We start from the raw sequence: 19,592 nt of genomic DNA, 5'->3' as shown, positions 1-19,592 counted from the left end.
ATAAACCTTTTTGCTTGTTTTTATAACTTTTTAGTTTTACAAGTAGATAATATCTAATATAAGGAAAATGACAAAATATTATTACTTTAGAAGAAACTATTCAATTTGGGTTTGATTCAGAGTTCTTTGATCTTTTAGACTTAATATGTAGGGTTTTGAAAAAAGTCTCATCTTAAAAAATTAAATAAAAATGTTGTATAATGCTCAAAATTAATTATATGCTGCAATAATAAACTATCTTACGTGTAGAAATTGAAAAGAATGTTAGCATATAGTTTTAGATACTTACATAGAATTTTCTCATAGTTATCTAATCTACTTTTTATAAAGTGCAAACAGTATCATTAATTTGATAACCTGAAATAGCGCTACAATATTTATAATATTAAGGTGGGTCTTATTCGGTGATTATGAACATTAAAAATAAGGCATATTTACCTCAGACATATCACCCAGCATAACATAACTTTGAGACAAAAAGAATTAAATTATGGTACATTTGGATGCATGTGCCTGTCAGATCAAAGGTTTTAACTAACCTTAGGACAGAAAGAATTAAATTATGATAGTATTTGGATGAACATGTCTGTCAAAATCAAAGCTTTTAGCTAAATCATAAAACTCCTTTGCACTTAAGATATAATGATAGGATTGCTAAAATATTAAAAAATATCTTACTTCATATGCTAATGTAATTGGCATTAAAGGACATAGATAACACACTAATATTTTGTCTTTCACATACGGAAGAATCCAATAATAATTTTTTATTAATCTGCCAACTTGATTTACTCTAGGTTAAATTATATAACCTGAAATATCAAAATTTAATGAAAAAATCAAGCCAGATATAATGAAATAGAGTTGGTGTTAACTGAATTGAAACATACCTTTCCCAGCTCTGCCACCAACTTGTGTGATATTAGTAATGACAATTAACCTCTCTGAGCTTCACTTCCTTCATCCATAAATACATTATCCTGTTATATTCAGGTTAATCTTTTGTGATAGTATATACAATATTATATAATTGCCTCATGAAAAGACAGAGTGAAGGACTTCTCTGTACCCTGAATAAGGAGGACATTATTCCAAAGCACAGAAGACTCCAAACCCAAAAGACCAATGAACTTCTTGCTGATGCCTGGAATTTTCTAGAAGGTTCACAAACGTTTTGTTACAAAGTAATAGGAAAAATATTGCACACACTTAAGTCTACTGATAACTTCATTTACCCCAAGATGCTAATAACCAGATCAAATTTTTCAGGAGAGGTTTTGGGAGAAGCATCCACTATTAGTTTAGTGGGAGTTGACGGTTGTTTTCTGCCTCCCATGACCCTCTCTAAGAGAATCCCACCAAATGCATGCACAAACACACACACACGCATGAGATTAGAGTCCCATGAATCTTTCTTTAATAGAATGTATGGCCAGTTTAATTTCTTATTCCTTAAAATACAGATTTGATTTCCCTCTTCCCCAATACACTGGAAGTTTCATAAAGACAGGGACTATACATAATTTATACTGCATTAAATCTCTGAATATGGTGCAGCACATATCTGGCACATAGTGGGTTCTCTTTAAATGTTGTTTAAATGAAAAAGCAAAAGAGAGAAAGAATGACCTTTTGGAACATCTAAGCGTCTTGAAGGAAGGACATCGCCAAGTGGGAAGAAAAGATGTTGAAAATAATGGCTGGGGTTCTTAAAGACAAATTACACCTGCTTGCTATTTTTACCAAAATCTGGCTCCAAATATTTAACATTATTTGCCATAGCATTTTTAGTTTTTAAATTATTTTTCCCCTGCTGGAAGATACATTCCATGAAGAGGGGATCTTTTTTTGGTTTGGTTTTGTATTCTAACTGAATATAGAATGGCAGTGCCTGGCACATAGCAGACACCCAAAAAATGTATGTTGAATGAATAGAGGAATGAATGACTCTGGTTTCATTTTTCCAATAAGTCACTAACTATAGAGCAATTTAACATTTTCAGTGTTAAGGGAAAAAAACTGGCAAAGAATATGAACTTTTTCATTGCTGTCATTCTTCCAAGGTCCAGGCAACAGAAATATTCTTGATTCTGCTGAAAACATTTCAGGAATTAATTAATTACATGATAATTATAATTTGCAGCCTTTAAAATTCTTTCAGAGGATTTTTAAATACCTTGAGATTAATAAAATTTAAAACAAATTTTTCTTCCCCTAAGGAATCTTTAATTTTCAAATACACATACATTTTTTTCTGGAAATACAATCCACATGTTTCGTATTCTCTTATAACATATATTTTTCTGGAAATACAACCCACATGTTTTTGGTTCTCCTTTACTTGCAGTATTCCATCACAATATTGGCTAGACTGATATGATAATTAAGAGCCTGCTTTAAGACAAATATGTGCTTTCCCTGAACAGCCAATAGGTAAGTTTTCATGATAATTAACAGCCTGCTTTAGGACAAATATGTCCTTCCCCTGAACAGTCAATAAATAAGTTTTCTAATAAAAGCAATACAAGGAATATCTAGCTGATTTCAGATTGGCTCTAAATCCTAGTTCTAATGACTTTTAACAATTCAAAATGGGGGAAAAAGCATATGCTCTTTAACGGATATTCACTGGAGATTATTAAACTTAACAAATTAAAGAAGAGAAGATACACTTTAAGCAATAATATGAGGTAATTTAGTAATTGTCTAATAAATTGAATCTGTATAGCACCAAAAGTAAATGGAGAGGGGGAAAGAGAGAAAGATTTATCAGAGAGAGTACAGGGATATGAGGAAAAGTAGAAGGGCTTTCCTCCTTGCATAATTTTGGCCCTGCTAGGAAACCAATGCTGTAACAATTTATTTCATTTTCTAGGACAGTTATAAGATGAAATTGTGTTAGCCAGAACATTTCTCATCATATGCCTGACCATGTGTAATAGAAATGGACATGATCAAATGGTTGGACCATTCTGATTTACATGGGACTGTCTACATAACTTCATAAGCAAGGGTGATTGCAGTAACAGAGCTGCCTTGCTGAATCATTACAAATCAGAAATACAGGGAACATATCCTAGTCCATCTCAAGAGAAAAGACTAAAGCTACATGCTTTTGCATTAGAAGTTTTTTCCAGATGCAGAATTAAGTTTCTTGCTTCTTTTCTTTGTTAGAATTACAAAAGTGAAAAAGTGACAAATTCCTTGATACTGGTTCAGATGTCAGTAATTAGATAGCACAGATTAAAGGTTTATATTTGAAATGTTTAATCGTTTTGTATCACAGGTAATATTCCACTAAAAGGACCTCCTGCTGATTGTCTGTCAATGAATCCTCACTCTTGACAATTTCGGTTTGAACTTTGTATTTAGAAAAAGACATGAAGGAAAGTTAAATCTTTGAGCCACAATCCAATTCGTAAACATTTGTCTGGAGATACGGGCGTACTGTTACGGATTCTTAAGAAACTTACTTTAAACTTCTGCTCTTTAAAATGTCAAATAGAACAGAGAAGAAAACACCAACAAAAAGCATGTATAAAATATTCAGGGCATGGAAAAACCCCACAGGAAAACATGATGTTCTTCAGTAATTTAGCTCTCACATCCCCCTATGTAGGTTTTTCAAGTTGGCCACTGGAAACACATTGGAATTAGTGAGTCACTCTGAGCTCATACTTCTATAATCAGTAAAAGTGGTTCTCATTACCAGCATCAACCAGAACGTTAGAGAAAAATACAGTTTAAAGCCCCAAAGGCCAAAGATGGGATTATCCAGCAAAGCCTGAAATAATCTATTCTTGTCAATAAAGTAAAAGAAATGGATTTTTTTTTTTTTAGCAACACTCTATTCTAAAAGCAGTGGGAACCCTCCAGTGATAATAGTGTAGGATTTATAAATCCCTGCATTCACAATGACTAACAATGAGACAGATATATCTAAACAACAAGATAAATAAACGGTGGACTTTTAAATTTTTCTTATAGGCTTGGCAAAGGTTTATTGCTTTCTTGGTTTTTACTAGGCAGAGGCTTGTTGCTGTGCTTTTCGAATTTTGTTGTTCTACCACTAGCTGGGCTAGTGGCTATGGAAGAAATACAATTTAATAAAAAAAAGTTTCCTGAAATGTTTGCAAAATGGAAATGAAACAGCTTTTCACGGATACACAGGACAATTTCTGAAACCTTTACATCAACTGCTAGACTTCACTGGGGGCTCCTAAGATTTCTTCTAATTTGAAGTATCTCTATTTTCCTAACTTATCACTGTGGTCAGTTCCCTAAGAGGAAACATCAAGTGCATATACATTTGATTAATTCAAAAAGACATATGAAATACAATACATAATTAGCCATAACAGTATAGGTATAAGAAAAAGCATAATTGGGTTGCTCAACAATCTTGCTTGTAAGGGGCATATGCAAGCATTTAATTTAGTACATATAAGACTAGTAAATTTAAGGTAACCTCATCATATGCACAATACTAGCTATTGCATAGATCAAGCATGATAATTACTATGAAAAGTAAGCGATTTGCTAGAAATCTCATCTATTCTCTCCAACAGGAATAAATGACTCATAAGTCTATTACTACCCTTCTTGGGTGGCAAACCTGTATTTGGAGGTACATATTGAAAATCTTTATCTGGCCTTGAAAAGTCAACATGCCCAAAAGGAACTACATATCCCTGATCCTGAACTTATGCCTTCTCTTACACATCCTAATTCAGTTTAAGGACACCACTTTCTACCTAGCCACCTAGGCTGAAATTTCCTAGAGTCAGTTTTGACCCATGCATCCACCATATTCTCTTCCTTACTAATTAATACCACAAATCTTAACAGTGTTCAGTCTTTAAATGTAACTCTGAATAATCTCATATAAACACACATTTGTATTATATGTATATGTCAGTCTTTTGGTTAAATAATATCTATAATGGAGGTCAGCTTTCAGCATATATGGACAGTAATGTGTATGTAGTATCCATCAATCATTCATCAGTTCATGCCATGTATAATATAAACACTTCCTTGAAATAAATTTCATATATGCATCTCAGAAAGTTAGATTATTTTGGAGTGTGATATCAGAATCTGAGTATTTAGACATGTATCATGTAACACAAACTTGGAAGCATAATGATTTTTCAGTATTGATTGAAAATACTTACAGATACAAGACTCTTAAGATAAAAGCCTTTATCGGAAAGTAAGAATTGATTTTTAATATACAACATTGTTATGCAGAAATGGTTCTAATGTGTATTGATTAAGAACCTTTTAAGAATAACTCTTTGATAAAAGGTTTCTCTTCTCAATAGAAGTTTTAAGGTTATTATTCAGAACCCAAGTTGATAATTAGCTTGATTTTCTCTATGCTAAATAAGAAAATAAAGCCAAGAACACAATGTTCTTTTTAACATAGATGAGGACTAATCCTCTTTCTTGGAATTTGCTTTCAGTTTTCTCAGCTTGTTTCTACTATTTCTCCTCAGTTATGTGCAATGAAATTATACTTATGTTAAGTGATATAAAAGGGAACAAGTACCACCCTAATTCGTAAAATATTATACATAAACGGTGTGACGCCAGCTGAACTATTTGTATGCCTTCCTAGGTCAGCAAGAAGATCTTTTCTCTGCTGATGATATAGTTTTTCTGTCATTTCTCAAGTGCAGATTTCAGAGTCTGCTGAACATATTGAGTAATTATTGTCAGACAGAATGGTTTGATATCAGCTTTATCTGATGCCAAATCATCAATTTATGCAGATACTTTTAAATTCTCATGGTCCACATCAAATAGTTCTATTCTATTAGTTCCGTTTGCTACCACAGAGTACATTTTACACCTGATTCATCTTGGCAAGTGCATCAGAGTCTAGTACTGTTGAAGTCATGAGCACTTTATGAGCCACCTAGTGATGATAGCCAAGAGGCCTTATGCCTGCCCTCAATATTTTAGATGAAATTTGCCTCTCAAGCACTCAACAGCACAGAACTGCTAGATCCCAACTGTGTACATGCTTGGGCTCCTGTGAGAGCTTTGAAGACATTTATTAAGGAAAATTCTGGCACAAACTAAACAATCTTGCCATCTTTTCCATGAGAGGTAAAATAGCCTATACCTAGATGAAACTATAAATCAGATGGTATAAATTTAATAACATCCTGGCTCAGACTAAATAAACACCAAAAAAGCCACATGTCAGCCAATTGGATTTACTGAGTCATTCTTATATCAAGATAGTTTATAGGAAACGTACATACCTGAAGAATATTAATGTAGTTGCCCTATACATTTCTTCACAAAATTGGAAGTTAACATGTGCTTGGCTTTTATTGAGAGTTAATAAAAGAAATGTCCACAAGAAAATGTTTCTCTCTACAGATGTAACTGCCAATTAAGACATTACGCTGAATAACACAGTTGTTTCAGCTGATATAAACAAATCTGCAACTGAAAAGGAATTAGAATACTACATTATGAACATAAGAGAAATTTTCCTAAATTGTTTTTAACACACCTCCTTATTGGCAATGACAATATTTAATGATCAAACTTACAAAGACAAATTTAATATTAGCATCATTTTCCCTAATAAGTTGGGTTTGATTTCAGAGAAGATGCACGTCTTTAATTTCTTCAGAAACCTTTGTCAGTATCCTTGCCTAACGGCACCTGGAAGCTTGTGTCTTAATATTTGCCAATGCAGAAATAGTCTATAAAGTGTAACCTATTATCAAATATTTATTTAGAACAAAATAGAAAGGGAGAAATACTGCGAACTATATGGAATAAACTCTCAAATAATAAAATTATACTGTAGTTGGGAAAGAAGAACTATTGTCATGTCCCAGGATATCTATTACCTATATTCTGTCTGACCATCCATCCATCCATCCATCCATCCACATCCCTGCATCCATCCTTCCCTCCATCCATTCATTCATCATCTATCCACCCATTCTATCTATCTATCTATCTATCTATCTATCTATCTATCTATCTATCTATTATGTATGTATTTCTCCATTTTTCTATCATGTGAATATAACCTGATGAACTTGTTTTACTTGTATGATTAATAAATTATCTCTGAAAATTATTCCCAAAGAATAAATTTTTAAAATGTCCTAGTCTAAGATGGCATCAATGGAAAAGGCCTCCCAAAGTAATTTCATCGCATAGAAAAAAGAAACTCATGTAGACATATAAGTTCTGGTATTTTTTCTTAGAATCTCTATCATCTTACTTTATTGTTTAAATAACTTAGCAACGAAGCATTTGTTGACAGTCAAATGATGAGACACTATGCATTCTTGGGGTTCTGAGGGGAGTCGAAATCTCACTTTCACCTGGGGTATTCAGATAATTAGAACTAATTAGCCTTGTGCAGAGGCTATAATGATTACTTTATGATACCCAAGTAATATCAATAACATTCTCTGCATATTACACTCAACTCTGAGTGGAGAACTTGTGAAAGGGCACATCGGATATTGGTGAGGAGGCTTTGCCTAGAAATGCAAATGGAACTCTAGGAGAAGATGCCATGTTTAATGGAATATAGGACAACAGCCCTAATCATGATTAAGTGATACCTTCTGTGGCAGAACTGTTGAAGGGCACACAAATGTCATGCATATGCCCCAGTGTTAGAGGCACCTGGTAGCCTGTAAAAATACCTTGCTTTCTCTTAGATGTTCACCAGCTGCAGCACATGGTGAATAGGACCAAAACCCTGCCTACAATCTACTGTTCACTTTGCTCAGAGCACCCTTCCTGCCTGACACCCAACACTTGTTGGTCTAAAAAACTCCTTTTAGTTTTCAAAACCAGGTTCAGGAGTTACCTCCTCCGTGAAGCCTTGTTCTTATTCCTCTACTCCCTCCACAGTGAGTAACTTGCTCCTCTTTACTGCTTATAGACTTTGCACATACCTTAACTGTTAACCATAGATGAAGATATTAGAATTATTTGTTTTCTGACAGAGTCTTATTGGGAGGGAAACCAATTGTTCTAAAACAGGGAGAAAAATGTAAGTTTAATTCCTATCTTTGGTAAGTTTCTTCTTAGGCAGTAGAAAAGTTTAAAGGCATTTTACTTGTATTTGTGTTATCATTTTGAAAAATGTAACTCTAAACTCCATAATTCTTTAAGCAAACCTGATTAATCTGTACACGCCATACACAAACACACACATGAAAATTATATACATATACATATATATGTATATGTATAGTTTTTCCCTTTCTCTCCATTAACTACTTCCCTCCCTCCTACACCCTAATTGGTTGACCTATAAAACTCAAGCCTCATGCTAATCAACACCATTAACCATGATCCTAAATTGCAGACATAGCACCTAGGTAGAAATAACTAGGTTCTCTAGAACTAATCTAGCAAAGTCAAAATTCAGAGCAAAATAAAGTATCCCAATGACATACTGAGCAGTAAGAAATCAAAAATAATATCTTTTGATATTTGAGAATACTCTCAATATGTGAACCCATTTATGATCATCTATTTAATGAATACCCAAATACTTCACATAAGTGTTAAAAGTTTTAAATATGTTTGGACATTTTGTTCCAATGTGCTATGAAAGAACAAATAGTTCCATGGTCTATCTGTACTCTCATCCTAAATCCTTCAGTGATTTCCACGAGTAGTTTCTGTTACCCTGGTAACATTTATAAAATAAATGATTTACCCTACCTCTATATGATTGTTGCCCTGGTAACTTGCTGTTTTCTAGAAAGTCTGACAAGGACTTTATTTTAGCTGCATATTTTCTTTCTTTAGGAAATAAGAATTTAATAGATTGGATATTTAACATTATTTCTATTTGAATTATATTTAATATGTTAAATAGCTATTAAGGAAGTAACGTCATCTACATCTTTATGAAGGAACTGGCAAAGCTGTGATACTCTGCTTTACTAATGATGAAGTAATGAAGAAATTCTAAATACTATCCAAGGACACACTGGAGATCATGTATGACTGAAATTTTTCTTCTTAGCAGCTGTCAATTGTGTCATGTCCAGAATGCTGTGCCTGCTGTTCTAAAAAGTGACACATTATGTCTTGAGCTAGTCTTTCATTTTAAAGGTTGTTAGTAAAATAACAGAAAACCACATGCAGAAAGATAGGCCACATGCACACATACCACACACATGCACCCGCATACTCCCACAGTAACAGACCTAGAATACTTCAGTTGGGACAATTTTTACGTTACTGGGTATAGAAACAGTGGCCATCTATTAATAGATGCATCCATTCCTATGTACTCTGGAGATGTGTTGGTGCCTAGCGCTTGGCAGCTTCCAACCACCATTATCTGAGAATTTAAAAAATGTATTAAAGCATATTTTTTGTATTTCAAAAGATTCTAGACTTACCACTGCCCCTAGACACTCCTGTGCTTAGGAGGCAGGGATCTCAGACAGCAGGAAGCCTTCAGGAACTCTACTTGGAAGATAAACATTACCTCCAAAATTATTTAGGAATATAAAATGACTTTATATACAAAGACTTTGTACAATGGCATTTCATAACGTAGCAGAATTTATTTTTTTCTATTTATAATTGATTCATACATTACTCCACTGCATATTATTACTTTTACGCACACATCAGTGACATAACCTACTCTTTCTGTTTTACATTTTTCAAAGTAAACTTAAATTCTAAACAATAGTACTGGGATTGTCAAGCTAATAAAAAATGTGTAGGAAAGTCTGCCAGATTTGACTGCATGAAAGTTGTACTTCAATACGTAGCAATTTAACTTTCCAACCAAATATTTCCCTCGTTCTCTAATATAAACATTTCACTTAAGGCAGGCTATTTGCTCCCCCCGTAGCCCCCTTTGAAATAACTTGAGACTCTCCTCCCATACTTTTTGTGTATTATTTTCACTTAAAATGTTCTCCTTTTTTCATTTTAGCCCCACAAACATCACCCATCCTTTAAGGTCATGTTTATGTCATTGTTCTTCCCTGTCCTTAACTGTTCACAGAGGCTTCTTCATTTTTTAGGTTATATAATTACTAAAATTTTGACAAATTTTCAACTGTACCTTTTCAATTAAATTATCCTGAGCATATAATGTTTTTCTACAATTACATTTCAAGTCTTGAGGACAAATTATTTCTTATTTTCTCTCCTCCATTTCCAATAATATCTAGAAAAATATCACACACATATTTGATGCTCGAGAATATTTGTTTTTATTATTTGTTGATTTTTTTCACTGAACCCAAGTTTCTCAATGTTATAAGATGAGGAGTCAATGATTGGTATAGCTAAGGGCTAAGGGAAAGAAAGACTGAATCAAGCGAGCATGTGAGGAAAATATTCCTCAAGTTTTATGACAATCAAGGGCATTAAAAACTCTATACACTCTTAAAAATTACAAATTATTGATTTACAACTTGCTCATACCTAAAAATTCCTTATTAGGCAGTTGGCAACTGATTATTTTTACTTTGTACTACATTTAACTTAAGAACTATATGGCCTATGATCTAATTATCAACAACTAGTCATGGAGCAAAAGATAATGCTAATTTTGTTAAGACCGTGGCATTTCACAATCCAATTGATTTGATCATTCAGCAACATGACTATCAACTATGCAACAATCAGAGTTCTTCATGATCATGATCATACATGTTATTAACAAATTCTCTTTTTTTTTTTTTTTTTTTTTGAGACAGGGTCTTGTTTTGTTGCTCAGGCTGGAGTACAGTGGTGTGATCTTGGCTTACTGTAGCCTTGAGCTTCTATCCTCAAACAATCCTCCCACCTCAGCTTCCCAAGTAGCTGGGACTATAGGCATGCACCACCATGCCTGGCTAATTTTTTGTATTTTTTGTAGGGACAAGGTTTTGCCATGTTGCCCCAGGCTGGTCTCAAACTCCCGAGTTCAAGCAATCTGCCTGCCTTGGCCTCTCCAAGTGCTGGGGTTACAGGCTTGAGTCACCACACCGGGCCAACCTTAACAAATTCTTAAACAGATTATAAAGTTTTAGCCTCCTGAGAACATGTCTGACTGGAGTAATAGATTATTTTTTAAACTGGATTTGGTAAAATAAATGCATCTCTTCCCCAAAACTAAGATAGTCTTGGGTATGAAGATTTTATAATCTCCAAAAAGAGATTTTTTCAATGCTATTTAAAATTGTTTCTGTAATTAGAGAAAAAGGAATTATTCCAAATTAACTTTATAAAGCCTTTGTTAATTGAATATTCAAACCTGACAAAAATAGCTTACTAATTTTATTAATAAAAACTGAGGCCAAGATAATAAACTATTCACAAGTATCCGGAAGTATATTTTTAACAGGGATATATCATAACCAAATGGAGTTGATGGCAGAATGATTCTACCTTAGGAAAATATTAAAAATTATGATACAATTAATTACAAATATATTAATACAATAAAATTGGCAAAAGGAAAATAATATCAATAGTTTCAAAAAAACTTTGATTAAGTTCAACATCTATACCTGAATTAAAAAATAATTCATAGTGGCATTTCTATTATGATAAGAAATAAGTCAAAGGATACATTCCAAAGCCATTTGGCCAGAAAATGTATTATGAAATATAAAGATTTAAAATCAGGTGGAAAATTATATTATTTTTGATGACCTGGAAAAGCTGAGAATGAATTAAATATTCGATTGAAAACAATGAGGGAATTCAGAAAGATAACTGGTTACAAAAATTGTTTCATGTATGAGATAGAAGAAAAGGCAAAACAGCATCATGAAGAATCAACCAAACATTTTGCAAGAGTGGGATACATGGCAGGACAGCTAACCATGAACAGGAAGGGAAAAAAGACTGCCAGATTAAAAGAGCCTTAAATGACCCAATAACCAAATATAATATGTGGTCACTGATTGCTTCCTGGATTGGGTAAACCAGTGTAAATAACATTTTTGCTCAATTGGGAAAATTTGATGAGAGATGATAAAAAATTTCTCAACTGGGAAAAATGGAAAATATTCACTGAAAATAGCACATATTGTGTGATGTCATTTGACTGATATCATTTTGGTAAATGGTATATACACATACATGTGATATATATAATGGGTATACTGTATGCATGCATGTTTGTAGATATAGATAAGTTGGTAGATATTGATATAAATACAGAAAAACATCTGGAAACATTTAAAATTAGATATTAACTGTACTAATCTTTGGGTAAGAGGAAATGGGTATTTTATATGCATATTTTAACTTATGTATATATTCTAAATTTCAGCAATACTTTTGAACAATAGATTTTTAAAATTAAATGAATAAAATTAGTATATACATTTTTATACACCAAAGTGATCAATGAGAAAATATAATAAAATTTTTATAATTACAATGCCGAAGAATATTTATTTCATGTGTTACAAAACTTACACATTAGAAATAAGTGTTGTGTCCTCATGAATGGATTAATGTTGCCATGGAATTAGATTTGTGGGAATAGCTTTGTTAGAAAAGGAAGCTCTCTCTGGCTCTCTTGTTTTTGCCTTCTTGCCAGGTGATGTCTTCTGCCATGTTACGACGTAACAAGATGGCCCTCACCAGCTGCCTGTATCAAGCTCTTGGACTTTCCATCCTCCAGAATTGTGAGCTATATAGACTTATTTTCTTTATAAATTACACAGTCTGTGCAACTTTGTTATAGCCACAGCAAAAAACTAAAACATATAATAACAAAAATACTAAGATGCCAGGAAAACATTAAGCAATGTATAGAATACATATGGCAGAAACCTGATACTCCGTTAAGTGATCCAAAATACATAAAAGAATTCTTGGGTAGACGAAAAGTTCTTTTTCTTGTATAGAAAAATTCAGTGTTGTAAATATGTCATATTCTTAAATTTCCCATAAGTCAATATATAATTTGAAATTTTAGTACATTTTTAACTTCATAAAACACATTAAAGTTCATCTGAAAATGTAAAATAGCTAGAAAAATTTTTGAGAAACAATAAAAAAAATATTGTGGACATTTCCTATCAGTTTATAAGGCAAGTTTCCCCAACATGTGGCCCACTGGCTGCATGCAGCTCACAACAGCTTTGAATGTGACCCCACACAAATTCACGATCTTTCTTAAAATATTATAAGACTTATTTATTTATTTTAGCTCATCAGCTATCATTAGTTTTAGTGTATTTTATGTGTGGCCTAAGACAATTTTTCTTCCAATGTGGACCAGGGAAGCCAAAATATTGGACACCCCTGATTAAGGTATTGTCAGTTATAGTAGTCAAAATAGAGCAATGCTCAAAGGAAATAGAGAAGCAGGACAGAAGAGCATTTGGAAAACAGATACAAAGATAAAAAGATTTTATTATGTGATAAATATTGGCATAAAATTTATGCCAGAGGACGAAATATACAGGGCTTCTTTGGTAAAATTTGTTATGGCAATTGGTTCCACGTTTGGGGGAAAAAAATAAAAAAAATGAAACTTTGAATCTTAATCTCATCTCATGCTATAAAATAAACTTCAAAGGTAACAACATTTTTAAACAAAATTTACTATAAGCATAGTAAGAAAACATATGGCATTTTAAATCTATAGTGATTAAGGTATTTTGCATGGAATACAGATGCTTTAAAGCTGGGGTTGTCAAAATATAGGCTGTGAGTCAAATGTGGCCATACCTATTTCTGTAAATATAGTTTTATTGGAACTCAAGGCACACCCATTCATTATGTATTGTCTATGGATGCTTTCACAATAAACCATAGAATTGAGTAGGTGTGACACAGACCATATAGCTCACAAAACAGAAAATATTTACTGTTTGGCTTTTTACGGAAAAAGTTTGCTGACCCTTGTTCTAAAAGAAAGACTGATACATTTGAATACATAAATACCAAAAATCTGCATGACAAATATACAATTAAAATTTAAAGTAAACTGAGATAATATTTATATTATCTATGACACTATAAACTTACTAACTGTAATAAGATCTTTTATAAATAAGAAAAGATCAGTACCTCAGAAGAAAACTAAGCAAAGCAAACCAACTTGAAGTTCAGAGATAAAGAAAACAAAATTAGTCAATAAACACGTGAAAATCAACTCAACTCATAGGATTCAGAAATGAAAATAAAATATGAGTGAGACATTTACCACATTAACAAAATATTTAAAACTTGAGATTACCTGCTTTTAATTGAGGTTATGGAGAAAGAAAAACTGCTCTCTAAAAGGCAATTTGAAAATAATGTATATCAAATTTTAAAATGTAAATATCTTTTGTGTCAGTAACTTATCTGACAGATGTTTTCTCACTAGGGCATAATATTACTGTCTTGAGTTTTCAAGAAAGTACACCTTTTGGTGCATTTATACAATAGTGATAATGGAGCTGTTATCAAAATTGATATAGATCTATATATGGCTCATATTTATTGACATCCAGAACATTTTATTATTGAGGAAAAATAAAGCAAATCGTAATACAACATTTGTAGAGTAATATTGTTTCTATATTAAAAATACACATTTACACACATGCAAATATATACTTTCATATGCATATAAAATTGACTGGATAGAAATATCTGATTTTGTTTACAATGTGTATTTCCGGAGAATAGAAATGATGAATGAAGGGATCCTAGGTGGAAAATCTTTTATACTCTATACACTTCTTTTGAATTATAAGCCTTGCATTTCATTGTTTAAAGTTATTTTACTAAAGTTGCTGAGATTACATTTGAAAAATTATCGTAAAATTTTGAAGTTATATTTAACGGTTGGAAAGCCAGGACTACAGTAATTAGGGCAAATTTGGTGATAATGCCTTCTCAAAACACACACCTACAAAATTGAAGGACACAACTCTAAAACTAGGCCTTAGGCCTTACATGTTTAAGGGCAAAGAATGACCAAATTAAGTATTCTGGGGCTTCTTAAACAGCCTGGTTGTAAAGAAGAAGTTTATATTTTCTCTTTAGCTGAAAACTCAGGGTTCATTAATCATAACAATTATAATTTTTTATTTGCTTGCAACTTTTTTGCCATTTGTTGCCATGGCAACAAATCATGTATTGATTCAATAAGGGCATCTTGCATTTCTTAGAATACTGTAATTAGATAACCAATTTGTAATTAAGTCAAAATGAAAGCTGACCTTTCTCCTTGAGATGATATAACACTACCCATATCAAGAACAGAAGATTTATGCTTCCAATGAGCTTAAATAAAGTTTAAGAAAGTGGAACTCTGCTTCCTCTTGAAAACTATCATCTTTTCTCCTTGTCAGTAATACAGATATAACAAAATATCCAATGTATTGGAACACAGCAATTTCAACTGTGTATTCATATGACATTGCAATGTAACATACTGCTCTGTAGAGTAGGTATTTGGTGCAATCCATCAACTATTAAAATTCTGTCAGTGCAATGGTGAGATTTCAGCATGCAGTACAGACGTCTGCTGAGAAGCAGAAGCAAATAACCAACTACATTGACAAAGTCAGCATTTTTACTTCTTCTCAGCAAAAAGGGAATTCCTAATTTAGTCCAACAGTGCTGTCTTCTCAGAGTCTATTCAGGTGAACAATAACAAAAGGCAAACAGAAATGCTCTTGCTTCTCTACGTGGGGTTTGACAGCTTTCCAGGAGATCCAGTAAGTTCCCAGGGTCCAGTAACAGAAATCTCTTTTCTTTCCAAAACATCAGAATTATAATCCATGCAAAGAGACATCTATCCTTTCTTCCTAGAGTATTTTTTTTCTAAATCTACAAGCACATTACTTAGAAAATTAAATGTACAAAGAAACAAACTTAAATGGCAAACTTTAGAAATTATATGCTTATGTTTTCTATTCTTCTTTCATGCCTTTACTGTTCCCTTTAGTTCTCTGTGCCATTTCATTTCTCTCTTACCAATTGTTGCCCCTCCAGTTTACCCATTCAACCTCCCTAGCAAAGAGATCAAGGACATTGTGCTCTACTTTAGAACTTTACGGAAGCATTGTTTTCAGATACAAACCACGTTGAGACATTAGAGCCCTTTAAGTCAAGCCTGAGAGAGAACCCAAAGGGCTTCTAGCCTAGGCAATACATCTAGCTCCAACTCAGGAGTCAGTGTACATGTTTGGTGATAGGGGAGGTATATTCCTGTACAATGAAACCTCATGCATGAAATTATCATAAAGTGAGGAAAGAGAAAATGTGATAGAGAAGAAAAGTTGCAAGCAAATTGGAATTATGGGCAATATATTTGAGACATAGATTTTGACACCTTGAATTTATTTGTAAAGTAGTCTCCAGTTACTGAAAAAAGGAGATTCTCAATGGGCTTTTTTTTTTAAGTTTTGGGTGTTGAATGTTTAGAAAGTAAGTGAAATAAGTACCAATGTAAGCAATTTGTCTTGTTTATAGTCACAGAGTCTCTCCACCAAACTCATTAGCAAAGTAAGGTAATTAGCACTATGAATGTGGTAGAAATAGAAGATTCGCAAACAAAGTTGCTTATTTTCAACTTTCTGCTTATAACAACACTCATTTGATAAAACTGGGATAATTTAAAGCATAATGAGAAGTCTACTAATATAATTAAATAATAATAATTTATTGAGTGTTTGCTCTTTTCCAGAAATTATTTTAAGAGCTTTAATGCCTTATTTCATTTAATGAACAAAACATAATTATTTGTGTATTATTATGTCCATGTTACAGATGAGAAACTGTGGCTCAGAAAGTTTACGTAAATAGCTCAATACCCCCTTGCTAAAATGGGTTTCCTATCCTAATGAGCTCAACCAAGAATCCATGCTGTTAATCATCAAGTTCCTCATTAATTCTTCTCAGATTCAGGTTTTTTGATTTGTTGTCTAAGATGGCTTGAATATTTTTATATTTTAGTATCATAGGGTGATTTACCCTCACTTTGATGATAAAATTAAAGCCAGTTGGGTAAAGTTACTTATGTAATATGGACAGCCAACAAGATTATCACAGGGAAATGATTGATGGTACAAACTCTGTGTTTCCATGATACTGTTTTGCCCTTTTCTCCATCTAAAAGATAGCAAAGTGGTGGGTGGCCCAGCCACTTCTATTTTTCCAGGAATCCACCCCAGCCATAAACATTACATTTAAACCTAGTGGCCTAAGCTCAAGCACGATGCATAATCTAGTCATGGGAAGTGATATGATATCAGCTCTGAGTAGTAGCCACAGCAAGGAAAATCTAAAAGGACAAATTAAAGTACACACACACATACACACACACTAATAATACACACACAGAAATAATACATGCAAACACGAGGCTGAAGCTGTACTGGGGTGGAAAAGGAGGTGTGTGAAAAGCTTTGTAAAAGTCCTGAGTGACAACTGAAATAAAGTCCCATACAACCATCTTCCCTGCCCCTAATAGATCTGGAAGTACTGAAGAATCTTACATAATTTGACATCTGGTAAAATATTCAGATTTTGCCAGATGTGCACTCCTTTTGGCCACAAAGAGATGGTGTTAAAACTCAGTATGAGGACTAAGTTAGTATTAGTGCTTTACGGATGAACATATTTTTTAGAAGGTGGTTGTTTCCTTCCAGAAAGTCTCCTTTTGAGAACTTGGCAGGACTTCTTTCCTTTTCCTCCGTTGGCTCAGTCTTTGCTATGCTATGTATTGCTTTGGCAGCGCAAACTGAATTTTACCTTATGACTTGGACAGAAAAGTGTAGCCTGGATTTGTTGCATAGTGGTATGATTTATAGAACATAGACTAGATGAACTCAGAAAGCCCTCAAGGTGTGTAAATAATAGTAAATAAAGGGATTTGCAAAATATGGTACAAAGTTCTGCTGTGGTAAACTACATATATTTTATTCTTTAAATAAAAAAACTATCAAAATGTTTGGAGCAACATGAAAAGTTCCTTATTTAAAAAAATAAAATGGACCCTGCTCAGATATGAAAGCCAGATTCTCTAATTTTCTGAGTTCAGGAAATGGATGTCTGCGTATTTAGCTCCCTGGTCTTTAATGTATACTAACTTACTTATATTTATCTTCTAAAGGGGTTAAAATTTAGCACTGCTTCTTCCTTGTATAATGAACACATTCAATAATAATGAGGACAATGATAATAATAATGCATAGCATGTATACTTTTTTACATTGTCTTTTACATATGATCTCTCATTTGATCCTCACAAAAGCACTATTAAGTATATAGTGTCAGAAAAGGAAACAAATGCACAGAGAGCATACCCAGAAGAGTCACCAGAGACCTTGTCACACAACTTCCAGTCTAGGGCTCTTTCCCCTGCCTCACACTCTCATGAGTGTGTTGCTATTGAAATCTCTATCTCGCACTTCTACAGATCTAGAAACCCTGGAAGACCTAGGCAAAGATAAATGCAATCATTAGCCTTCAGTCTAGATTCTAATGTAATATGTCATACTTTTCACTTGGAATTGATGTAATATTGTGCCTTAAAATGGGAAATCTAGCAAGTAGAAAAGAGAATTTGAATATTTTGCAGAGAGAAAATTTCCACTATAGAAAAAGAAAACTGCTATAGTTAATTAACATGAAAATATTTACACACCTTGCCATCTATCTATATAAATTCATCTATTAGCAGACAACTACCTTCATATTTGAAATATATTGCTTCAAGTCAGAACTTGTCTATGATACTCCAAATTGTCCCTAAAGCATATCAGACTGTGGCCAAAGAAAGAAAAGCATATCAGAAAGAGAAGGGAAACAAAGAGTTTCCTTGTAGAATAAATTTAATTGTCCGGAGTTCTGAGTTCCTGCATAAAGCAGAAATTCCTCATGCATAAGAAATGGTAGACTCAGCTTGAATGGTTGATTGCTATTTCTTCTAATAAAGTTTCCACGCACTCTCTCTCTTGCTTTTTCACCCTTTCTCTTTATCTGATTCTATGTCTATGTTGATCTCTAGCTATCTATTGTACATGCTTTTGTAGAATTTCAGGAACAGCTTTTTATCTGGAGAATATGGCTGCCTGAACGAGTTACATAATATAACAAAAGCTTTACCCCAAAGCTTCTATGCATTCCAAAAGCTTGTACTTGGATAATAGAAATATTAGCCTCAGGTGACTGAGAACACTTACTGTTGGTTGCATAACGTATGGCGGATGAGGCATCCATGAAGTACTCTGGACCTATGCATCAAACAGCATTTATTAGCACAAAGCAATCATAGAGAGAACTTGGTTCTTGTGTTCAGTGGAGTCACACTAGGTCATAAGAAAGTGGAGTCCACCTGACTTTACAGTTAATTCGTGTTCAAAACCAAGGGTAAAAAGGGAATTCTTGGACTTGATTAAATTGGTCCCTGAAACAAGGTAAAAGGTAAAGCAACTTCCCCTATCAGTGGAGCTGACTTCAGTGCCCACATGACCCAGGCTGGGTCTTGCAGCATATTTTGAGGTTGATGTTGAACGCTAAAGTTTTAGGAGGCCTCAGAGACCATTTGAAGATCGGCTTTCAGGGATGTCCTGGCAAGTAATGAAGGAAGCAAGAGTTGACTGCTA

General features: G+C 33.4%; 1 protein-coding gene across 8 annotated transcripts in view; it reads right to left on the bottom strand.

Moving 5' to 3' along the window:
• RBMS3 (RNA binding motif single stranded interacting protein 3) overlaps positions 1 to 19,592 on the bottom strand; it is a 754,317-nt gene that overhangs the window by 102,905 nt on the left and 631,820 nt on the right. For 4 of the 8 annotated variants that reach the window (XM_004033784.5, XM_031009629.3, XM_055383255.2 and 1 more), the window contains exon 10: positions 19,170 to 19,220. The exons of the other annotated variants lie outside the window; for them this stretch is intronic. In XM_004033784.5, the coding sequence (XP_004033832.1) occupies positions 19,170 to 19,220 (51 nt within the window). The remainder of the gene's footprint in view (positions 1 to 19,169; positions 19,221 to 19,592) is intronic. 8 annotated transcript variants of the gene reach the window in all.

The sequence above is a fragment of the Gorilla gorilla genome, chromosome 2, assembly GCF_029281585.2.
Source record: "Gorilla gorilla gorilla isolate KB3781 chromosome 2, NHGRI_mGorGor1-v2.1_pri, whole genome shotgun sequence".
Lineage (NCBI taxonomy): Eukaryota > Metazoa > Chordata > Mammalia > Primates > Hominidae > Gorilla > Gorilla gorilla.
Note: the sequence above shows the minus strand (reverse complement) of the source record. Positions and strands in the feature narration are given on the sequence as shown.